The sequence below is a fragment of the Panicum hallii genome, chromosome 5 (assembly GCF_002211085.1).
Source record: "Panicum hallii strain FIL2 chromosome 5, PHallii_v3.1, whole genome shotgun sequence".
NCBI lineage: Eukaryota > Viridiplantae > Streptophyta > Magnoliopsida > Poales > Poaceae > Panicum > Panicum hallii.
In genome coordinates, this window is record NC_038046.1 from 1,108,543 (window position 1) to 1,133,298 (window position 24,756).

The window sequence follows — 24,756 nt, forward strand, 5'->3', positions numbered from 1 at the left end:
GCTCTAAAAAACATATATAACTAAAATAAAATTGGCAATATAACTTATATGCGCTTTATTCTGAATGGAACCATAAAGGAGTTTTTTTTTTGCTAACGTCATTTCTTGCTTCAATTATATATCACAAAATTAAAGCATTTGTTTTTTGGAACGAGGAGGGACGGCTAAGTGGACTAAAGCGATGGATTTTTCTAACCCTCTATACAATTTCTTTTTACCGAGAATTATTCAAATACCTATCTTCTTTCCGCCCCTTAATTAGTTTGAGGTTTTTTTTTCAATCGTAAGGAAATTTGATCTTTTTTCATAAAAAGTGTACAAAAAGATAAATCTAATCTGTAAAAAGGTTCTTAAATAGATTGGACATAACATAAGCACCTTACACTATTAGAATAGGGCCCAATTGGGAACCAAGTTTTTCTTTACCATTTCACGTTCAAGCAAGCATAACATATATATCTTTTGCTTAGAAAAATAGCTCCTTTTTTCGCAAAAGATAAATTTTTACTGCATGCGATAATATGGCTCATCACCGGATTCGGTATGGACCGTTTCACTAAATTCGTTTCTCTTTATGAAGTCATATGTACTATACGTGTGTGACACTGACAGCCACCATCTCGCCTGCGGCTATATAAATAGGAAAGTCATCTCTCTGAAACTGCCTAAGCTAAACAAGCTACTCAATCAACAAGAGTTAATATTGCTCGCTAATCAGCTCTCAAAAAAAATTTGAATAGGCTAGCTTTAGCTAGGTCCCCTCCCCCTCTCTCTACTGCGGCTACTCATGGTGCTAGCTGGTGCGCAAAGAATAATCTCATAGGCTTCCTGTTTCATCCCTCCTGAGATCTCTCCACGAACAGCAGCATCAGCAGCTAGCAGGCTGGCAACACGCGGCATGGACCACCAGCTGTTCGATGACCCCTTCTCAAGCAGCATCTCGTCGCTGGAGGCGGACATCTTCTCCGCCGGCGGCCAGCTGCCGTCGCCGCCGTGGCCGGACCTCGACCTTGACGACGACGACATCCACGACCTCTCCGCGCCGGCCGCCAACGCCACCTCCTCAGGAGGCTATGGCTCGGGCGGAGGCTCAGGCGGCTCCCACAGGAAGCTCAGCCACAACGCGTACGAGCGCGACCGCCGGAAGCAGCTCAACGAGCTCTACTCCTCGCTCCGCTCCCTCCTCCCCGACGCTGACCACACTGTAATAACCCTGCACACACGTCCTCGCTCTCTCCCGCATGGAAAGTGACCAACAAGGGCATGAGATTTTGACGGTGTTCTCGGTCGTGCTGCAGAAGAAGCTGAGCATCCCCACCACGGTGTCCCGAGTTCTCAAGTACATCCCCGAGCTGCAGAAGCAGGTGGACAACCTGGAGAGGAGGAAGAAGGAGCTGACGAACGCCAACTGCAAACCAGGAGTTCTGAACACGAGCGAGATTGTAACTCCCGTTGTTTCTGCTACTTGCCTCAACGATACCGAGATCATGGTTCAGGTCAGCCTGCAGAGCAATGCGGCTGCCACAAGTCTTCCTCTGTCCAAGTGCATTAAAGTGCTGGAGAACGAAGGCCTTCACCTGATTAGTTCATCAACTTACTCCACCTTCGACAACAAGACATTCTATAGCCTCCATCTTCAGGTACATGCATGACTACTTCTCAAGATGGTCCTCTTTCATTGATGCTGATTTGATCTTGATTCTCTAATTAGTTGATAAAGTATATACTTGGCTGCAACAATCTAACACTTCTACTCATATATAATTAATACGCTTAATTTATTTCATCAGTCGCATACATGTACTTACTTTTTAGTTCCATTGCTTTCATCTAGGCCTCATATAAATCTAAATTTTAGTGGATTATTCATTTTCATGTATACCGATGTAGTCTTAGAAAGGTGCAGCCCTTTACTTTATAGTTAAAACCAGGATCACAGGAGCCTCTCTTAAAAATAAAGAAAATATAAGAGCCACTGGACATCATTTCAAAAGCAACATCTAGGGGGCCACTCGCTCTGGTGGTCCATAACTTCTGATTAACATGGAGAATGGAAACAACTGAATACTATTAGTAATAGGTTATTTTGGATCAATATTAAGTGAACTTGTTATAAAATGCGCACCAAACAAAAAATAAATCACAATGAAATAAGGCAAATGTTTCACATGAAGAAGCAAATTTGTGTGTGTGTGTGTGTTTGGGGGGGGGGGGGGGGTTAAAAAGACAGACACAGATCGAGGCAACAAGATCCATTGTATACGGTAAATAAATAAATTTTACAATCGCATTCATAATATCCAATCTAGTGTACGTGGCTAAAGGTACATAGGGCACAAAATAGCACACATTTGATAAAGAGTGACAAGCTCACAAGCCACAAACAGTTCATCTCCACCAGAAAGTTTCAACTAGGATCAAAGAGAATTTAGATTTGGAGATTTATACATACTAAACCAGTACTTTATGATATAATCAATACTTAAACCAGTTGATTTATGAGCCAGTCCTCCCAACCAATCCAAAAGATCCCACTATGACTGATGGAAGCTTGAAAGATCTTGAAGAAACCCTAAAATTTTGAATATTAGAGTCAATTACGCAGCGCCAAGAAAAGTGAATTAACTATGGCTTTCATATGAGTACTCACGCATGATGTAGTTAATTGTTACCGTACACCCTATGTAAGTTTGGAGATAACATTAATTTATATAAATTAGAATACACTCTAGGCTTTGGAATGAAATTGATAAGCCATATCCAATGTAGTACTTTTACCCTTGCAAGAAAATGCAATATATGTCAGAGCCATAAAATGTCATAATGTAACTAGTTAGAAACTATTCGAAGTAATTAATGGATTCAAGAAACTAGAATTGTAACAAGCTAAAACTATGCTAAATAATTTGTAAGTGGGACCGTACCTCATCGTTGTAAAATCCCAAGGCAAGTCGACGAGTCCATTCAATTTGAATGACACGGCAATAATGTAGTTACCAAGTGCCAGTCTTGTGGAAGTTTACAACTAAGCAAGTAAGTATGTGATTATAAGAAACAAGATAGTGATATAGTTCCTCAAACAAAATATGAAATCAGGAGTACGATGACCCATCAGTCCATCACCATTTTACTCCTCAAACCAAACACCATTGCATGTATACTAAGTACTCCCTCCGTTCCAAATTATTAATCATTTTGGCTTTTCTAGATTTATAATTTTTGCTATGCATCTACGTACGTATATATTATATCTATGTGTATATAGCAAAGTTTATGAATCTAGAAAAACCAAAACGATTAATAATTTGGAATGGACGGAGTATTATCTTTAAATATCTAAATATCTATGATACTAGCTAGACCAATGGCAGGAAGTCTGCCGTTGATTTCACAAAGAATTATCTTGAATAATTAAGGTAGAACCTATTTCAGTATACTTTTTTTGGCAGAATATATATATATAATAATAAATATGTCAATAATAAGTTAACATGGACTAATAAGTTAACATGGACTGTACTTTGAGATGACTAACAGTATTCATCCCATGAATGAATTGCACTGACAGAGAAGTCAAAGAACAATGAAGGAGGAGTGCCCAGCATTCTGCGATGAACTGGAGAGTATTATCAGGAAGAAAGCAGGGGCGTAGCTGCAGCGCGCGGTAGCACCGTCGCGTGTATTATATTGGATCCAATATATATATGCTAAGGCGTGCAGTCTAGTCTGTAAATGGTGGTTTAATGTTTTGTTGTGTGTAGTTGATTGTACGTTACTAGATCATCCGTGATATAGTGTGTGTCCATGTGTGTTTTCTGTCAACACATAGGAAACAGTCAAGTAACACTACAGAACAGCCTTTCATCTACCCCTTTGATCCCGACTAGAATTAGACTCGGGACTAATGAAACCATTAGTCGCGGATCCAATGGATAAGGAAGCGGGGATCTTTAGTCCCGGTTGGAGCCACCAACCGGAACTAAAAGTCCCTGTTTTATCCCGGATGGTGACACCAACCGAGACTAAACACCAACAGGGACTAAAGGTTAGTCCCTGTTGGTAACACCAACCGGGACTAAAGAGTCACATTTTAGTCTCGGTTGGAGGCTCCAACCGAGAATAAAGGACCCTTTAGTCCCGTTTGGGCTTACCAACTGGGACTAAAAGGTTCTTCACGGGTCAGTTTAAAAGGAAAGCATCCATCTAGAGTCACATGTGCTGTGTAGATGGGTCACTACCGGACACGGCTGATTTGCCGAGGGCCACGGGCACTCGGCAAAGACCAGAAGGCTCTCGGCAAAGGGTTTGCCGAGAGACCCACTCGGCAAAGGGCACCCGGGGAAGCCGGAGTCGGCAAAAGAGCCTTTGCCGAGAGCTTTTCATCGGGCTCTCGGCAAAGTATTAACCGAGAGCCAAATGCGGCCCTCGGCAAAGAAAAGTGGCCGTGACGGCGCGCCACCGTGAACGTACCGTTTGCCGAGTGTCACCTTCAGGCTCTCGGCAAAGGATCGAGTCAACGGCATCCCTAGTGGCCTTTTTTGCCGAGTGCCTAGTCAAGTGCACTCGGCAAAGAGGGCATCCAGGGCGTGCACCATTCTCCCTCTTTGCCGAGAGCCACTGGCGCCGGCACTCGGCAAATCTTGTTTTTTTTAATAACCTCCCTATTTTCTCTCCCTCCCCGGTTGGGAAGCCTCCATTGTACACATAATAAAAGCATCACAGAGTAATCTCGCATAAATATCACAAAATGTCTCATACGGCCACCAAAGCCACATTCAATGTAGCCAAGTATATCACAAAGTACACAAGGAACAATCAAAGTACACTCAATCTAGCTAAGTCTCAAATGCAAATAACTTCATCATCTATGCCGAAGGTGGCCGAAGGTTGGTCTGATTTGGAGAAATATACGGATCATTGGAGGCTGCCGACTGATTCTGCAACATATAGATGAAATGTATGAGTGAAACGACAAAATAAACGACATATTGAACATTGCATACTCACTGAAGTAGAAAACGGATCGGAGGGTGGTCTAGGTGGGTTGACGAAGGGAGGTGGCGGAGGTAGACCCGTCGCGGCGCCAAGACTCTGAATGTACGCGAACATGCTTGCCATCCTCTGTCGGTCAGCCTCCCGCTCGGCCTCCATCTCCGCCCTCATCCTTGCCTCCAACTCCATACGTTGTCTCCTCTCTTCTTCCAGCTGAGCCTGCAAAATTTTTTCCCCAATATTACAATAATACAAAAGAGAAGTTATGTAATATAATAGATAAAAAAACGAATGAATAAGCAACAACCTGGAGTGCCTGGAGACGGGTCGTCGAACTGTCCGGACGAGGTCGGATGCCTGCGCTCGAGCTCGTTTGCCGTGCTTTTATCTGAGATAGAGTCGGAGTAGAAGAGGAGTCGATCGCGCCGTCGCAAATCCAGTACCGTCCATGCTTCTTCCCTCCTCCGACCTTCATGACAATTTCAGCGTCAAGATCCTCCTGGGTCGGATCGTACTCTGGCCCGTGCACCTCCCTCGCCATCGATGTGTACTCGTTGAGGCGAGTATAGATGCTCGGGTTGCTGTACGCCTCGGGCCCGTCCTCCGCGTTGTAGCTGACGCTGGATGTCGCTTTACCCTTGTGGGATAGAGCATACACCATGAATTTGTTGCACTGCTGCCCTCCATGTGCCGCCGACTGCGAGAAACAAGATGATGAGAAATCATGCATAGTTGAATAACAACAAAACAAGTAAAGTCGCGTACCCATGCTTGGGCGTACTCGGTCAGGTTACGGTTGCCTTGGTGGTGTGACACACCGGCCATAGTCAGACGGTTCTCACGACGCTCCTGGTGCAAAGCGTTCCAGTCGTCGGATAACCACTTAGCAACTATCTGCTGCCAGCACTCAGGAAAGTGGGCACACCAATGAGGAACCATCTACACGACATCAAGTAGAAAACATATTAGTAGAGGACATTAAGCCAACTTAATGTAAAAAGAAATCAAATTTTTGTATTTACCTGCAAGTACCGCTCCTCAGTCAACGTCATAGTTCTTGCTTGCGTCTTGGTGACCTTCTGTCCAAGGACGACGGCGTGGTAGTTGATGATTGACTGGAGGCGCTGCTCGTAGAACATGTCGGTAACGAGCTTTTTGCAGCGATACTCGGCAACCACATCCGCCTGCGCGTCCATCCCGGGCTGGAGTCTGTAGAAATCCTGCAATAAACACGATATATATATCTCAATCATATTATCAAGGATGTGCAACGAATGCGATATATTGATCACTTACCCAAAGCTCGCCCTTCACTCGCTCAGCCAAGTTGGGCCACTGTCTGCCGGCAACATCCGGCATGTCGGGGACGGCCCGGTAGTGCTCCCACGTATAGGCCGGACACGGCTCTCCGGCCAACGTGACCAGGCCAGGGAAGTGATCCCTAACCAGAAGACCCAAGATGCCATTCACATGGCGTCTGTGAGCACCAACGGGACTCTCCACAACTATCCAGTTCCTGCACAAGTGATTGATCAAAATTATTAATTTGTACCACAAATTTGAAATTATAACGTAAACAAGTACTGAAAACATGTAAATTTACTTACTTATCCCCTTGGGGAGCTATGATCGGGCGTTTTGCTTCAGGAATCGGTCGCTGGGGGAGACTCGCCGGACCTCGCTGGTAGACGGTTGACGAACCAGAGGCCTCCGTGCCCTCCTCGTCCGCCTGCTCGTCGTCCCCTGGCCCCTCCTGGTGGACCACCTCGTCCGCCTGCTCGTCCTCCCCTCCGGGAGCGCCTGCTCCTCCTCCTCCGGGAGCGCCTGCTCCTCCTCCGGGAGCGCCTCCTCCTCCGGGAGGCACCTCCTCCTCCGGGAGCGCCTGCTCCTCCTCCGGTGGCGCCTGTGTTGTCGCCCTCCTGCCACTCCCCCTCCTCCTCCTGTATGACGGTCCCTCAGCCGTCTCGGACGTCGGCTCACTGCTCCGCCCCGGAAACCTCTTGCAAAGGGCCGCTACACTCTTCTTCATCCCGCGGCCCACCATCTCTGGTGAATCACCTGCAATTAAAAGAAAAATAATCAGTATAGATAAATATATAATACATATTTAGATAAATACATGAAGAAAATAGAACATAATTACATAATGATATAGTCTTACATTGACACTAAAAATATTCATCGTAGTCGGGATTAGCTGGATCATAGTCCTCATCATCACTATCAATCATGTCGTAACCAACAAGATCAGAAGACTCGGTGTCTTCATTTGCATTGTCTACTTGTAGTCGTTCTAGCATGTGTAAATCCTTAACGCTCTGCACCTCTTCCTCCTCCCGCGCATCATCAACCGCTTCAACTTCCATTTCATTTGCTTCGGTTAAGTCTATCTCGAATCGCCCTTGTAGCCCCTCTTCTTGAAAGAACTCTCCGTCATATACGTTTGGATCTAAGTTGTAATCATCATCGTTAGGGACAGGTACTCTACCGTGCGGTGATGTCTTGTACACAATATACCAACCCTTAAGATGCTCTTTGCTTTGACACGCATATGGGAGATAATAAACTTGTATAGCCTGTTGAGCAACAACATAGACATCATCTATGGTCATGACTGAATCCTGTCGAATTTCGACTAGTCCAACATTAGAATGCGTCCGTCTCATTGCTTGAGGGTCAAACCAATGACATTTGAATATCACGGGATTAAGTGGTTTGGAACCATAGTAGCTAAGTTCGTATATTTCTTCAATTCTTCCATAATACTCAATCCCATCAAGGCCGGGAGTAAACACCCCAGAATTTGTGGTCTTTTGATTGGGTCGACATTCCTCATGACTGCTTGTACAAAAACGATATCCATTCACGTCATAACCAGAATATGACTTGACCTTATATCCAAAGCCACCGGCCACCTGTCTCAACTCGACACTTAAGGTCGCATCACTAACGCCCTGCAAGTGAAAGTACGATTGGCCAAACTAAGTAAAAGCAACTTAGAGTGAAAAGCTAAGTACGGGCTAGATTGAACCGTACCTTCTGTTTGAACCAAGAAATAAAATTGGGGGATCCATTTCCTGCACCTTGTTTGAGCAGGGTATCTAATTCCTGCTCCGTGATATCCCTTGATTGACGCCAGAATTCTTGAACAAACTGTTGCATGTACGGTGTCACCTCGTCAAGGTTGGTCAACACATACAGCATGATCTGACACCACTCTTGATGACTCAACATCTTGGTGGTCGAACCACTTGCAGTTCCAAGCTGACCTTGAAAAAGGCTGAGTCTCAAGTCATTTTCGGTAGCATTGTAACGAGGCAGTGGATTATGCACACTAGGTAAGTTGTCACCATAGTACGCTGATGTAAAGTTCGACACCTCCTCCAGAATGTATGCCTCGGCAATGGAACCCTCAATTTTGCATTTATTTCCACATTTCTTTCGGAGAACCTTTAGGCATCTCTCAATTGGATAGCACCACCGACCCTGCACTGGACCCCCCATTCGTGCCTCATACGGGAGATGCAATATCATATGCTCCATCGGATTAAAGAATCCGGGTGGAAAGATCTTCTCCAACTCACATAACAACACCGGTGCGATTCTTTCCAAGTCTGCAACTACGGTCTGTGATAACTCCTTTGCACAAAGCTGGCGGAAGAAGTAGCTCAACTCTGCAAGTACCAGCCAGACATGCTCAGGGACATAACCTCGAACCATCGCTGGAAGAAGCTGCTCAATCCATATGTGGTAGTCATGACTCTTCATCCCTAAGACTCGCAAAGTAGACAAGTTGACTCCTCTACTCAGATTAGCTGCATACCCATCAGGGAACATCAACGCCTTGATCCATTCTAGTACTTCTCTCCTTTGCGGCTTGCTCAAGACATAATCGGCCTTTGGCCTTCTCCATGTCTTTCCTCGTGCAGGAGGCCTCATTTCTAAGTTTGGTCTGTCACACAATGTTGCTAGATCCAACCTAGCCTTAACATTATCCTTTGTCTTCGTGGGAATATCCATGATTGTTGCCCAAAGTGCTTCAGCAACATTCTTTTCAGTGTGCATCATATCAGTGTTGTGTGGAAGGAGCAGGTCGTCATAATACGGGAGCCGAGTCAAGCCCGACTTATGAGTCCACATATGTTGCTCACTATATCCCAAAAATCCACCCTCTGCATTGATCAAGAGAGCATCTATCTGCTGACGAATCTCAGCACTAGTCCTCATCGGACTTGCAAGGTCTGTCACTGTAACACCTTTTGTAAAGTTTTTGATGTCTCGTCTGAATGGATGGTCAAGAGGTAGGAACTGTCGATGTTTGTCGAACGCAACATACTTACCACCCTTCTGCAACCAAAGGAACCTAAGACGTTCCTTGCATACCGGACATGGGAATTTGCCGTGAACACACCACCCGCAGAATATCCCATACGCCAGAAAGTCATGCAGAGAGTATTGATACCAAACATGCATCTTGAAGTTGGTCTTTGTGGCCCGATCATATGTCCATACCCCTTCCTCCCAAGCATGGACCAATTCATCAATCAGAGGCTCCATGAACACACCCATATTATTCCCCGGGTGTCCAGGAATAATCAACGATAAGAATACGTTCTGTCGTTGGAATGCTATGCCTGGGGGGAGATTGAGGGGAATCAGAAACATTGGCCAACACGTGTATGTGGCAGCCATCGCTCCATACGGATTGAATCCATCAGTTGCCAGCGCAATACGAACATTACGAGCATCACTGGCTTTGTCCCGATGAATGCTATCAAAGTAGGTCCATGCTTCACCATCTGATGCATGTACCATCTTGTCAGGATTGTATCGTTTCCCTTTCTTATGCCATGTCATCTGTTTCGCGGATTCCTCAGTCATGTACAGCCGTTGGATCCTCGGTATGGCCGGCAGGTGACGTAGGATTGTCACGGGGATGTCAAGCTGCCTCTTGTTGCCATCACCAGAGTCAACCTCCAAGAACCTAGAGGATTCACACTTCGGACAATACTTTTCTTCCGCATATTCTTTCCTGAACAGGACACATCCGTTCGGACAAGCATGTATCTTGTCATACGGCATCTTGAGTGCACGAAGAAGTTTCTGTGACTCGTACATGCTCTGTGGCAGGATGTGAGCCTCTGGAAGCAGGCTGCCAATAACTGACAATATACCATCAAAGGAGTCTCTGCTAAGGCTGTACTGCGACTTCAACGCCATTAGTCGTCCAATGGCATCCAGCTGAGAAACTTTTGTATGTCCGTGAAGGGGTTTCTGTGCTGAGGCAAACATATCGTAAAATGCCTTTGCGGACCCCTCAGGCTCCTCCTCTACAAGTTCTTCAGCAAAGTGTGCCTCATGATAGTCATCTAACATGTCCACTACACCAGCCTCAGCATCACAATCCTCGACACGTGGTCTCACCACGTCCTCTCTCCTACGATGGCCTTCACCATGAAGGATCCACCGGGTATAGTTTGGCGTAAATCCATTAAGGAAGAGATGTTGCCCCATGACATCCTGTGTTTGTCTTTTCCTATTAGCACACTTGCTGCATGGACAGAAAATTCTAGCCGCTCCTTTAGCATTCTCGCCCCACGCCTGCTCCAAGAATTCATTGGTGTTCTTAATCCACTCAGGGCTGACATCTCTCTTACTACGGTGACCAGTGTACATCCACCTACGGTCTTCCATCCTCTACTATACACAACGAATACTAGTTAATATCAATTATATATGATATAAGACTAGTAAAACTAAATTAATACGAAGCCTCTATACTACTAACGGCTAAAAGACGCAAACACCCCATAAAATAACCTAACTGGAAGTTATTAACTAATTGTCTAAAATTCACTAAGTTACTAAACAAGTAATAGGAGCACTTTACTCATTGCAATCATCTTATCTACTAGCTACAAGGCGGGGGTCGTCACCTAGACTGGAGGCGACGTTGCCGTCGGTGGACGGACGGTCGGCGACAGCACCCGAGGAGCGCTCCCTGGCGAGACGACGCCGTTGGGAAGCCAGCTGTGTGGGAGCAGCGGCGTCGGGGTGTGAGCAGTGGCGTCGGCGGCCTCGGGGCGGCGAGCCCGCAGCCTCGGAGCGGCGAGCCAGTGGCGTCGGTGTCCTCTCGCCCGAGCCTGCGCGGGGAGGCGGCGGCGCCCGAGCTGCGCGGGGAGGCGGCGGCGGCCGCGGCTGGACGTCGGCAGTGGGGCAGGCGCAGGGCCTGGGCGGCGGCCGCCCGAGCTGCGCGGGTAGGCAGCGGCGTCCGCGGCTGGACGTCGGCAGCGGGGCAGGCGGCGGGCGGGGGGCGGGCGCGGCGGGCCGGGGGGGCGGCGGCGGGCGGGCGGGGGCCGCGGCGGGCCGGGGGGGCGGGGGGGGGGGGGGTGGGCGGCGGGGCGCGGTGGCGGGCAGGGGGCGGGCGGTGGCGGGCGGGGCGGGCGGTGGCGGGCGGGGGGCGGGCGCGGCGGCGGGGTGGCGGGGCGCGATGGCGGGCGGGGGGGCGGGCGCGGCTGCTCCCACACAGCTGACTTCCCAACGCCATCGTCTCGCCAGGGAGCGCTCCTCGGGTGCTGTCGCCGACCGTCCGTCCGCCGCCGGCAACGTCGCCTCCAGTCTAGGTGACGACCCCCGCCTTGCTAGTAGATAAGATGATTGCAATGATATAGAGAATGAAATGATTGTTTTTATATGATGGATGCTAGTATAGACAATGGATGCTTCTATTAATTGTTTAGATCTTACACTTTAATTGTATTATTGTCATTGCGTGAATTGTGGTGTACCGTGTGGTGGTGCTCGACTAAAGTGCTCCTATTACTTGTTTAGTAACTTAGTGAACTTTAACGGGTTTTTCGCAAGCACGTACATATGTTAGTTGTATCCTCTGCCACGCAGCCTTGAGTTGCGATTGTGTCACTTTGTTTTGTTCATAAAAACTTGTATCATATGCAATTGATATTATTCTCGGCTATGTATTTAGAAAATAAGACAACTCTTTTTTGTGCATTGATCCATAATGTATATGGATTTTATTTCCTTTTTGGCAGGATTTCGTTCCATCAGTTTCAACAACTTGCCATTGTATGTCCGGTTCAGTGTCAACTGAGCAATCGTGTGTAGATGTAACGCCACTCTCAGCTCGAAGCCCCAGTCTGTTTCAGGTTTGTTTTAGTTGACTTCAGGTGTTCCAAAGTTAATCGTTCCAGTTGGCTTGATGCATGGCGGGACTAAATGAAATATCCAACAAGTTTATTGGATACAAATTTCCCAATGACTTATTGACTTATTATTTCAGTTGAACACCCGGTCGAAAAGAAGCTCACCTGCAAGGGTTAAGGAAAACACCCAGTCGGAATCATGTGGAAGCTCACCTGCAAGGTTTAGTTGTCCTTATAATTTGTATACGAAATTATTTGCACATTTCCAAATAGTTCTGACATCAGTTTTTTTTTAATATTATAAAGTGGATCGAAGGAGCTGGTGTATGAAATGTAAGTTTGTCTGCATCCTTATAATTTTTTTTGAAGAGGAAAGTCAAAAGTAAGCTGGATTATAAATTGTAGGTTTCCAACTGATCCGATGGACACGCGAAGAAGAATCCTTCTTGCTTTGCATAACATAAAGTTTGCGGATCGTAAGGATCAGTGGAGAGCTACTAATCCTGATGTACTGGAAAGAGTTGAACGAACTCTACGAGTTGTGGATTGCAACTTGACTATCGATGATATAAAAGAACAAATTACTGCATTGGAAAATGATGTCAAACTCCATTTGGTAAGCATTGCAATCCATATCATAATTCGAAACTTAGCTTAATCTTAATACCCTTCCAATCCACGAGTTTTTTTTTTGGTTTATGCAGGCGGGTGATCACTGTATTTCAGAGGATTGGGTCACATATATTGCAGTGTTCGACTATGTTACGCCTGACTATGTCGTCGAGACCCCGCCGGCACAACATGTAGACAATGATAATGTAGCCGATGAGCCTAATCCCAGAAAGAAGATGAAGATGAAGATGACATGGAACGCAGAGTCCACCAGCAGTGGCAAGTCAGATTCAAGCATTGGTGAACGTTTTACAAACCTGATGGAAGATAAAGAAATTGCCGCAGAACTCTTCAAGGGTCGACTGAGTATGGAAAATTGTTGTGACAAAGCTATGAGGTGTGGTTTCGAAGGCAAAGAACTTCGTTCTGTTATAAATTTATGCAGGTTAAATTGGGAGCATCGTCAGATATTTATGAAACTTAAAGATTCTGAAGCAAAGGACTATGCCTTAGAAGCTATTTACGGGTTTGTCCCGCCGCCACCGCCTCCGCCGCCGACCCAGTGAGTTGTATGAACGTTTCCGAACTTGTATGGACTGTATATGTTCATTTATGCTGGCTCGGGACATTTGAACTTGTATGAACTCTGTATGAATTTGTATGGACTTGTATGAGTATTGTCATATATGAAATGTGTGTAATGTGTATTGTCATATATATATATATAAACTGTATGTGATGTCCGTTGTGATATATATATATTTTTTTGGACCATACACGAGAAAAAAATAGTCGTAACTTTGTCACGTGAGCATCCAATTGGCAAGCAAGTTGCACAACACAACATCACACTCTCTATCCAGGCAATGAATAAAGTTTGTCCGTGTCACTGGTGAATTTCACACAGTTCTGTTACTAGGAGCGATGGAAGAGGGGGCGTTGTTATTCGGGAAATATTGTGATAATAAAGCCATAAAGGGAGCAGCCCTTTACCCAAAAGCTCCCACGCACAGGAAGCATCTAGCTAACGCGACGTCGATGGAAAAATATGAGCATCTTGGTCACTGCGGCAGTTCCTGCTGCACGCGTGCGCGGGGTGCCTGGGCCTCCACGGCTACTGCGGCTAAGAAATTTTGACTCCTCATTTGCTGATCAGCCAAAGCGATCACAATCGCTTAAAAAGCGATCACAATCGCTTAAATGATTTTACTGGAAATCATTTATCACTTCTAGTTGTTTTAAAATTTTATAAAAAGCAAATTTCTTCAGAAAATCATGAAACTTGTTGAGATGTAATGATATCATATGGGGAAGCTGTGATAAAAATTTGACGAGGTTTCGTGAAAGTTACAACATACGATGCTTACAAACCGAAGGTTATGCAAAGAGATGTATGATTTCATGTGAAGGGCGAGTAGCTGTTAAGCCTCGTAGATGTCAAATATTCACGGAAGCTAATTAAATTTTTATCACAGTGTCTTAATATGATAACATGATATCTCGTCAAGTTTCATAATTTTCCCACCAAATTTGCTTTTTATACAATTTTAAAATAACTGGAACATAATTTCGTCGCCATGTTTCTAGTCTTTTCTTCGATAAGGCCTCAACGCATGCTCAATAACGTAAATAATAATTTTTCTTTTATTTTTTCCACTACTCGAATAACCACGCGGTTCAAATTTATAGTATTCAAGAACTTCAATAAAATGACATAAATTGCCGAAATATAGTAAACATTTCAAGTACTGAACCAAAATTACATATGTAGTTGAGGAGAATGTAGGATCACAATAGAAAAAAAATTGTACACAATACAGAAAAAAAATAAATTTGCCGAGTGTCGGTCGGCTGACACTCGGCAAACAAACCTTTGCCGAGTGTCAGACGTCAAACACTCGGCAAAGCTAACGGCGTTAGTTCCCGTTCACTGCTGACAGGTCATTTGCCGAGTGTATATGTTTGCCGAGTGTCAGGCTCTCGGCAAAATGTGTTATGCCGAGTGTTTTTCTTTGCCGAGAGCGACTCTCGGCAAATATGGGTTTGCCGAGTGCCCGAGATGTAGCACTCGGCAAACATTTTGACCCTCGGCAAAACTGGTCTCTCCGGTAGTGGGTGATAAGAAAACTATACGCGAGGCAGAAGGTATTAAGGTCGATTCCTGCGGATTGCAGAGGTTGGTTGTGCTTGCCAATTATTTTATTTAGCATTGCAGACGTTTTAGTCCCGATTGACTAAAGACCAAAAGCTTTAGTCCCGAATTGACTGTTCCGGTTGAGAAACCGGGACCACTGGGGTTTTCCAACGGGAACTAATGAAAACTTCTATACTAGTGTACCAACGGATGTACATAATATGGTGTTCAATATATACATCAGTCATTCCGGTATATATCATCCATCATACGCCATCACCTAACTGATGAACGCATGCATAACATACGTACTAGTCTTGGTGTGATTGTTGTATATCTCTATCTTTTCTCTACTATTTCTAAAGAAAACAATAACTCCTTAGCCCGTCAATCAAAATCATAATCGGATCCGGATAAATTAATCAGAATCCCAATCGAAACCGTACAATTAATATCTCATGAGATCACGGCACAGCACGGCATGTACACACGGAGTGAAAGAGTATAAAGTTCGTGATTTCATATAAATCCGGATAATATTTATATTATCCATAGCAACTTATGGGCACTCAGCTTGGGTATACTTAGATTTGCCCGTGTATCGGCTCGTTGAAAAACCATACTCGGATTTTATTACCCAGCTTGTGCGGACGACTCAGTTTCTTTTTTTTAAAGGCGGATGACTCAATTTCAGCGGCGTTTTCTTAAACCGGGTTTATATATTACATATAATCTTAATGTTTACATTCTTACAAAGACACCCTTTGGAAAAAGACCGATTACAACCTAGTCCTTGCAAGAACTTCCCGGACATCCTCGTCGCCGGCGATAGGAGCAGCCGTCCGCAGCCCGAAGCCGATCCCCTTCCCGAGAATGAAACACCACAGTTTTTTATTGCCACCAAGAGTAATATATCAAATGCATCAACATACCGTATGCGCCTTGACTGAAGACCGGCCATCACCTCGCCGGGAGATGAGAAATCTGGCGACTCAAGGTCCACCAGGAACTCCGACTCACCGGACGACAGCATAACCCAGAGGGAACAGAATCACCAAAAAAGATGGAAACCAAAATCCAATCCAGTTTCTCATCGAGTTGATAGCCATATCTTCCAAATCTCCCGCCGGCGACGATAGATGTCGGGGAAGCCGCTGGAGATGTTAGAGAGGCCCACGCCGAAAGTCGACATGGCGACCTCGTCGCATCCCCGCCGTCGCACGCTGGAGCCGCAGCAGCACAGGAAGGCAAGACCGTGCCTCAGCGCCGGCACGGTCAAATACCTGATGCCATTGCCTTCCGAGCAGGCAGGGAAACCGGCGTAGGGGTCGTAGGAGCTGGCCCCGAGCCTCGGCCACGAGCCAACCTCAACGCATCCACGCCGTCGCTCGCCGGAGACGCAGCAGCACCAGAAGAAGGATCCACGCCGCACGCTGCTGGTACATTAATTCTCTTGTCCTACGAGTTTTTTAAAAAAAGGTTAAAAAAATTTAAATTCGAAAAAGCAGTACCGGTTTGGAACAATTCGAATTTGAAAAATGGTTATCTTCCGCCCGATCAACGGGCGGGAGGCGACATCCCGCCCATCCAACGGGCGGGGTGTCGAAAATTTTTTCTAAGGCCTCCGGGAGGGGCCTCTTCGCGAAAGAAAACTTTTATTATTCGCGAAGAGACCTCTGAGGCGATATCCCGCCCGTCCAACAGGCGGGAGGTCTCCCGAGGGGCATCTCGCCCTCCCAACGGGCGGGAGGTTCCCCCGAGGGGCATCCCGCCCTCCCAACGGGCGGGACGTCACCCCCCCACCCACCCCTAAGACTGTCTCCAACCGTAACGTGTATCGGACTTCCTATCTACACAGCGAAATTGGTGGGGCCCTCCACTTTCGAATTCGTTTACGAGCCTCCCGTCCAGCCGTGTCTGGTATACGAGCTCCCATCCACCCGTCGCCACTGTTTCCCGCGTCTTTTGCCGCCATTCTTTCCCGCGTCCAGGCGAAGGCGACGGGGTGCTCCAGCGCCGGCGACCCGGCGACCTTGACGCCAGCTCCTGCAGTGAGGTCCACGCCCGCGATCCGGCGACCTTCGCCAGCTCCTGCAGTGAGGTCCACGCCCGCGATGACCACGCCACCTCTGCGCTGAGGTCAGGCCCAAAGTTTCTCCCTATACAGTCCTGTACTCCGGCGAGGTGTCTTCCCGGCAACTGGGGTTGCTTGGCGCAGGTACCCCCTTTTCACATCCATCCTGATATGTTCCATTGTAGCAGTGCAAGGTCTTGTTTATTGGGTTCAATTTTAATCCCAAATAGCTGACAATTTATCCCCATTGGGGGCTAGGGTTTGGGGAGAATGTTGCAACGTCGATTGAAGCGGCTACAGAGGATTCATGAGCAGCGTAAAACAGAGGTTGACCTGATTACCTCGACTGTGGTGACGCACTTTGCCTGTGATGAGGAGGAAGAACCGCACCGAGGTTCAGTAATTGGTAGAAGGGTGATCCCTAGGGACCGGTACAGTGGGTATGTTCGATTAATGAACGACTACTTTGTAGATAACCCAGTTTATCCGGAGTACTTCTTCCAGCGCAGGTGCTTAAATTTTCGGTTCCCTGGTTTGCTCCATATCTTTGTATATAGTTGTATTCACTTGTTTTGTTTTTCAGGTTTCATATGACTATTCGTATGTTCAAAGATATATGTCGAGGTGTCGAGGCTGCAAATGACTACTTCAAGCTACGCCACGACGCAACCGGGCAGCCAGGCTTGCACCCAATCCAGAAGATAACTGCTGCGGTGAGGATGCTAGCATATGGAGGTGCAGCAGACTCGCTTGATGAGTACATACGCATGGGTGAGAGCACCATACTTGAGACCATTAACTGGTTCACTCGTACTATTCTTGAACTCTATGGACCGGAGTACCTTACGGAACCTAACTGTCATGATATTGCTCGATTGCTAAGTGTTGGTCGGCAAAGGGGTTTCCCAGGTATGCTTGGCAGCATAGACTGCATGCATTGGGAGTGGGAGAAATGTCCGACGGCATGGCATGGTCAATATAGGGGCACTACAAAAAACCAACCATTATCTTGGAGGCCATGACCAGTTACGATCTATGGATTTGGCATGCATTTTTTGGGATGCCAGGCTCGTGCAATGACATCAATGTTCTTAATAGATCTCATGTATTTGACTCAATTTCAAGTGGATGTGGACCTCCGGTACACTACACAGTTAATGGCCATGATTATGATTTGGGATACTACCTCGCTGATGGAATATATCCTCCATGGGTCACTCTTATAAGTGGTATCCCGATTCCTGTGAACAACAAGCAGCAGCACTTCACAACTATGCAAGCAAGTTATAGGAAAGAGGTTGAAAGGGGGTTCGGAACTCTCACAGGTAAATACCATATCGTCAAAGGCCCTGCTAGGATGTGGTGTCCGGAAGACATGAAATACATTATTTTGTGCTGCATCATCTTGCATAACATGGGGATCAAGTACGAGGGTGGACCAGGATTGCCCGTACAAGAGTACGAAGGATGGACACAACCAAGGATATCAAATACAATGGATGTTCCTGAGATTCAAACTCTAATATAGAATCACAAACGTATCAAATGTAGGTCTGCAAATGTCAACGTGAAAGAGGACTTGGTTGAGCACCTATGGAATCATGGTGGACTGCAGCCATCGTAGTAGTATATAGATGTAGTATGGACAGCATCATCATTTTGTTGGCTGATATGTTCTATGGGATAGTCTTATTTTGATTTAAGTACTGACGACACATCAAGTGGTTCAGGGAGGTCATATGTACTTTTCAATCTACAACTTTGATTTTCTGCCTGCTCTTTGCATTTTGTTCATTTTGAGCTGCCTTGTCACTGATCACATGAAGTACTGATGACAGAAGGCATATTTATTGGGGGGCATCAAATGATAAACTTAATCAATAATGCCAACCATTGTAACTTCAAATGCAGGGCATATTTTGAGCTTGATTTATTTAGAGATTGCAAAAATGCAGGGCATATTTAGTACTGAGGACACAGGACAAGGACCAATTCTAACAACGAACTGGAAGGTGCTGAGAAATGCTGAAACAGCATATAGTTTTGGCTAGTACAGAATTGCATGTGGTTGGAGTGCAAATTCTTCATGTGGTTGGTTGCACGCAACAAGTGTTGGACAGCCGATGGACTTAACAGAAGGGGTCTCCCACATCCTGAACTCTGCCCTCTTTGCGACCAAATGGATGAAACAATTTATCACTTGCTCGTTTCTTGCGTCTTCACCCGGCAAGTTTGGTTCAGATTGCTACAAAGTGTGGGCTTGCAGATTCTAGCCCCGCAACCTGACGAAACTTCCTTTGATGATTGGTGGGAAAAGGTGAGTGAGAGAGTATCAGGACAGGTTAGAAAAGGGCTAAATTCTGTCATCATTCTAGGGGCATGGTCAGTTTGGAACCATCACAACCGTTGTGTATACGCAGCTCTCCTGCGTGTTTGAGAAAAAAAGAGTATAAATATGGAAAGGTGGTATTTTTGAAGTAGTGTCACATGAGTTATGCCTGCAGGAATCTTTAAATCATGTATTAAATTTATGTTTCCCAAATTGATGTCTCAGTAGTGGCATCGTATGAATTACACAGAAGCTCCTTTTTGTGGGACTCATGCCCAAAACACAAGCACATACATATGAGCAGAAGCTCCTTTTTATTTAATGTCAATTAGGTTCACAATATGACAAGCACTCATGCCCACAACACAAGCACAAGAGAGTTGTTCTAAACAATTGTTCCAGACATGCAAAAAAAAAAGAATTACAAAGTGTTCCACACATGAAACATACAAGACTGATCATTTCTCAGCAGAATGGGCACTACATGACTGGCCTCCCTGCATCCTCCTCTTTGCTGCTATCTCCTTTTGCTCCTGTATGTAAAACTCGCGCACCCAGGGTGAAAATTTTTCTAAGTCAGCCATCATCACTCGATCCGTACGCTCTTTCTCTTGCAGCTCCAACATTTGCTGTTGAATAGCCACCTACTTGGACAACAACTCCTTCTGAATGCTCACAGACTCCGAATGTATTTTCATTGTCTCCTCTTGTATTTTCAGCTTCCGCTCGTACCTCTCAGCAATTTCTCTTGACTCATCCTTCACAAGTTCCTCTTGTCGTGCGTCATACTTGGCTCTATCACTGTGAATCTTTTGAAGCACTTCAAGGCACCCTGTTGAGCTTGCAGCTGAGTTGGCAGCCCTTAATTTCTTTGCACTGTCCCTGCCCATTGGTCTAACATAGTTCTCTTCAGTAAATTGAGGCACACTTGAAGGAGTCTGGTTTGGATCAACTTGTGCAGCAGATGGAGCTTGTTTTGTTTTTGGAACCATCTTCTCTGCTAGAAACTCATTCCATTTCTGCTCTCTCTTCAAAATTAACCAGCAGTGAATAAATTTAAAAGATTCTTCCATGACACCTTGGTAAAGCTGGAGTGCATCATTTATCTAGCAAAAAACAGGATGAATTAAATATCACATAGCCATAGAATCAGAAATAACACATAAGTTTCCAATCATAAATACCTTTATCTAGCAAAAAACAGGATGAATTAAATATCATATAGACATAGAATCAGAAATAACACATAAGTTTTCAATCATAAATACCTTGTCATCCTCACATTTTCCGCTTTGGTTCTTCCTTTCAACCTCAGCGTAGAAACCACAAAACTTTGATGTGGATTTTGATATTTCACCCCATCTGTGTTGCAGTGAGTTATGACTGCGTTCCCCATAAATGCCTCTATTCATGTTATAGTACTCCATAATTCTTTCCCAATAGGTCTTGTACGGCTGGTTGACACCCACTACTGCATCTCTTGAGACATTGAGGTATGCAGAACAAATTACCTCATCTTCAGCTTGTTTGTAGTTTGATGTCCGAGCGGCTCCCTTGGGTTCGTTCTGGTCCTTAGTTGGACTCCGCCTTTTCTTTTTTCCTTTCTTCCCGGTACGTAACTGAGAATTCTGATTGTTTGTAGCCTGAGAAATCTGATTTTGTGTATTACCCTATCACCAATATATACATAAGCATCCCGCATGATAGGCTCTGCTATTAAATTAACACAAATCAACATACAAATTACCTCAACTTCAAAGAAAGGCTGTTGCTGCTGCTGTTCATGCATTTGACTACCAAAGTACTGGCTGCATTACTGGAAGCTTGGGGCAGTGAATCCATGTTGGGTACCATCATCAATGTGATCCCAAGTGTTATCCATTGAACTGAAAAAAAACCAATACATGAAGTCATGAACCCTACATTGGGGTGGTTTGTATAGAAAATAAGTAAGCTCATAAAGGAGATGTACAGAAATAAGATAGATAAGATAATTATTATAAAGATAGTTGGCATCAGGTGTGCAGATTAACATACGATATATGATGCAGTAAGCCTCAACGCAGAAGAACATGTATGCCTATAGAACCAGTTATCAATTTAGATACGACAAGATTCATGTGCTCTAAGCCTATACTGGCCATCCTTACATGTTGCTTAAATCTGTCAACAAGATGGCAGGCGCAGAAACAAAAGAAAATGGTCACATTTCTCACTCACAATGATCCTAAATTCAAAAAATGTTCACATCTAAATTAAAGAAGCTAGAATTGTACTCCAGCTAAACAAGACATGCAACAAAGTCAAAGAATGCAGTTACCTCAATGCCAAAGAAAAAAAACATGTTCAGTCAAAAGCTATTAACTTACTATTACCAACTTAAACATGCATGTTGTGCGTACTAAACATAAAGAAGGCAAGGACAAAAGTGATTGAACATTAACATCATATCAGTTTTGCGTATTTAAAAAGTTACAGGATAAAGAAGCTCAGTCCTAAAGGGAAATTACCAGGAAGCAGCCAGTTTAATTTACATCTTATCAACACTTATTGGTTGTAACACACCTATTGACGTAAGGTCTTCACCATGAGTCACGAGAACAACACTACTGACCCAAAGAAACATACGACCCAAAGAACTTATACGGATACAAAATAAACCATACATAACCATAAACAATACATCAAATGCACTGCAATATTGACAACCCTGGGTGCCTCGAATCTCTGTATATTTTCTTGAGAGCAAGGCTATACTGATGCAAAATACAAAAGCTTAAATGCTTTATAGATTAGAATTTGTTGTCGGAAACCTTATCTTTGAGCACTGAGCATTTCTTCCAATACTGACAGGCAAAGAATTTTGCTGGAGAACACTGTCACGGAATATGCATGAAGGCATCGACCTCTATATCATGGTGTTCCTCGATATGGTTCCCCAATTAAGTCGTTGTACTAGCGCGGGGGAGGAAATCTAGTACTTCTTTTCCCCTGAGATAGTTAAACTGCTTAAATCTGGGCTAGAAATTCCTAGTAGAAGTGAACATGACCGAATCGATCTAGGGTTTGCACTAAATTGAAATTGGACAACAGGAAATTAATCTGCAGCACAAGTATTGTCACAGCACCGGGGGTGAGATTACCGGGGATGTCGCAGCGCCGGAGTAGACGAAGACCCGGCCGACGGGGGTGAGGAAGACCTCACGCGCCGCTGCCTCTTCCGCTTCTAGTGCCCGCCTGAGCTTCGTACTCCTGGAACGGCCGGCAGATCCAGCGGCGGTCTTCGCTTCCACTGCGCTTGCACAACGGCGGCGGCCTTCTCCACTCGATCCAGTCTCCCACTACAGCAGCGGTCTGCCTCTCGCGCTCGCAACAGGAGAGGGGGAGACGGAGGGGATACGACCGGTGGAACGGCCGGCAGATCTGGCGGCGGTCTTCGCTTCCACTGTGCTTGCACAACGGCGGCGGCCTTCTCCACTTGATCCACCTCTCGCGCTCGCAATGGGAGAGAGGGAGACGGAGGGGATACAACTAGCGGCAGTTGGAATCGGAGCTCGAGCGCGTCCCATAGGATTCGGGGTCGGGATGGACACCTTCGAGAATGCGTTGTTGGATGGGTGTATCGCTGGGACGGTGAACAGGGACGTGGGCAGCGGAAAAAAGGCTTCGGGGGTTGGATAGGTGTACCGTTGGAGACGGTCTAATTCTCATAATATTCAGCAAAAATCAACAAAAAAAGAAAGAGAGGAGAGGAAGCGGCGAAGTCTTGTCCACACGTCGGTTTGGAGGTATATTCTTGTTATAGTCGTATAATTATCAATTGTTTTTACGAATATTTGTTAGGGTAGTTATACGTAGAATAGTTTTTAGTATTTTCAATAGCTTTTAGAAATATTTGTTAGGTTAGTTCTATTTTAAACAGTTTTTAGTATTTTCAATAGTTTTTAGATATATTTCTTAGGGTAGTTATATTTTGAATAGTTTTCAGATATATTTCTTAGGGTAGTTATATTTTGAATAGTTTTCAGATATATTTCTTAGGGTAGTTATATTTTGAATAGTTTTCAGTATTTTCAATAGCTTTTAGAAATATTTGTTAGGGTAGTTCTATTATAAATAGTTTTTATTATTTTCAATAGTTTTTAGATATAGTTCTTAGGGTAGTTATATTTTGAATAGTTTTTAATAATTTTAATAGTTTTTATATATATTTCTTAGGGTAGTTGTGTTTTGAATAGTTTTTAGTATTTTCAATAGTTTTTAGGAATATTTCTTAGGGTAGTTATATTTTAAGGAGTTTTTAGTATTTTCAATAGTTGTTAGAAATATTTCTTTGGGTAGTTATATTTTGAATAGTTTTTAGTATTTTCAATTGTTTGTAGGAATATGTCTTACGGTACTTATATTTTTTATGCAGATATGGCGTAGACACCGGAGTTCCTTGACGCGAACACCGACGATCGGCACAGGTCGTACCTGGCAGCGGTGGAGGTGCAGAAGCTTCACGAGTTGCGCCCTCGTGTAGCAAAGGAGTTGTTGCACCTGGACGACCGCTGGCTTGACAGGTTATACTTTGTATTTTTTTACGGAACTAATGTATAGCTTGTACGACAATTGTAACCACAATGCAAAATATACAGGTTACGTGAGGCTGGTTTGCTGTCACTCGCACATATGCTTCAGGCCGGCGACGGCCAAGACGGCGGCGCCAAGAAGCGGATGCAGCTGGACCGCTCTCTACTTGCGGCGTTGGCGGACAGGTGGCGTCCGGAGACGCACACGTTCCACTTGCCGTGCGGGGAGATGGCCCCCACATTGCAGGACGTGTCGTACCTGCTCGGGCTTCCCATTACGGGTGAAGCTGTTGGCCCGGTTGCCGTGCCATCTACCTGGAGGGCGGAGCTTCATGAGCGGTTTGCTCCAGTGAACCCGCCACTTTTTTGTGAACGTACCTGACGCACCCGGCCCCGCCAAGAGTTGGGTAATACAATTTAGGGTACGTACAATTTTTTTCAATTAATTTAATTAAATCATATATGACTACCTCTAAGCATTGAACAAATATATTTCAGGCTCAGGATCTCCACCCTCTGGCTGGGCAGTACGAGGTGTCGCGATGCCTGGAGGCATATCTGTTGTGATTGTTCGGCTGGACTCTTTTCTGCGACTCTAGCAGCAATTATGTGGACAAGGTTCTTATGCACTACGCGCGCGCGATTGCGGATGCGGAGCCGGGCCAGGTACCTGGGTGGAGCTGGGGATCGCCAGTGCTTGCCAGGACGTACCGAGGCCTTTGCCAGGTCTGTTTGAAGACGGAGAGGACCGCCGTCATCACAGGCTGCCCACTTCTGCTGCAGCTATGGTCGTACGAGCGCTTCGCCATGGCACGCCCCCTAATAATCGAGGAGTCTTATCCGCCCGAGATGTATGGGATGTGGCACGAGGATAGCCC

The 24,756-nt window shown here is 45.3% G+C and overlaps 3 protein-coding genes across 3 annotated transcripts; all 3 read left to right on the top strand.

The window, feature by feature from the left end:
• Positions 1-675: 675 nt before the first annotated feature.
• Positions 676-3,868, top strand: LOC112895847 (protein IRON-RELATED TRANSCRIPTION FACTOR 2-like). The gene is made up of 3 exons (XM_025963844.1): positions 676-1,204; positions 1,299-1,640; positions 3,569-3,868. The coding sequence occupies exons 1-3, from the start codon at positions 899-901 to the stop codon at positions 3,650-3,652; spliced, it is 732 nt and encodes a 243-aa protein (XP_025819629.1). The 5' UTR covers positions 676-898; the 3' UTR covers positions 3,653-3,868.
• An 8,169-nt stretch (positions 3,869-12,037) lies between these two features.
• Positions 12,038-13,386, top strand: LOC112895962. Its single transcript, XM_025963982.1, has 5 exons — positions 12,038-12,158; positions 12,293-12,375; positions 12,462-12,488; positions 12,561-12,771; positions 12,860-13,386. The coding sequence occupies exons 1-5, from the start codon at positions 12,081-12,083 to the stop codon at positions 13,331-13,333; spliced, it is 873 nt and encodes a 290-aa protein (XP_025819767.1). The 5' UTR covers positions 12,038-12,080; the 3' UTR covers positions 13,334-13,386.
• A 3,859-nt stretch (positions 13,387-17,245) lies between these two features.
• Positions 17,246-19,026, top strand: LOC112895711. The gene is made up of 4 exons (XM_025963706.1): positions 17,246-17,484; positions 17,559-17,884; positions 18,043-18,300; positions 18,887-19,026. Exons 1-4 carry the CDS (start codon positions 17,246-17,248, stop codon positions 19,024-19,026), a joined length of 963 nt encoding a protein of 320 aa, XP_025819491.1.
• Positions 19,027-24,756: the final 5,730 nt, after the last annotated feature.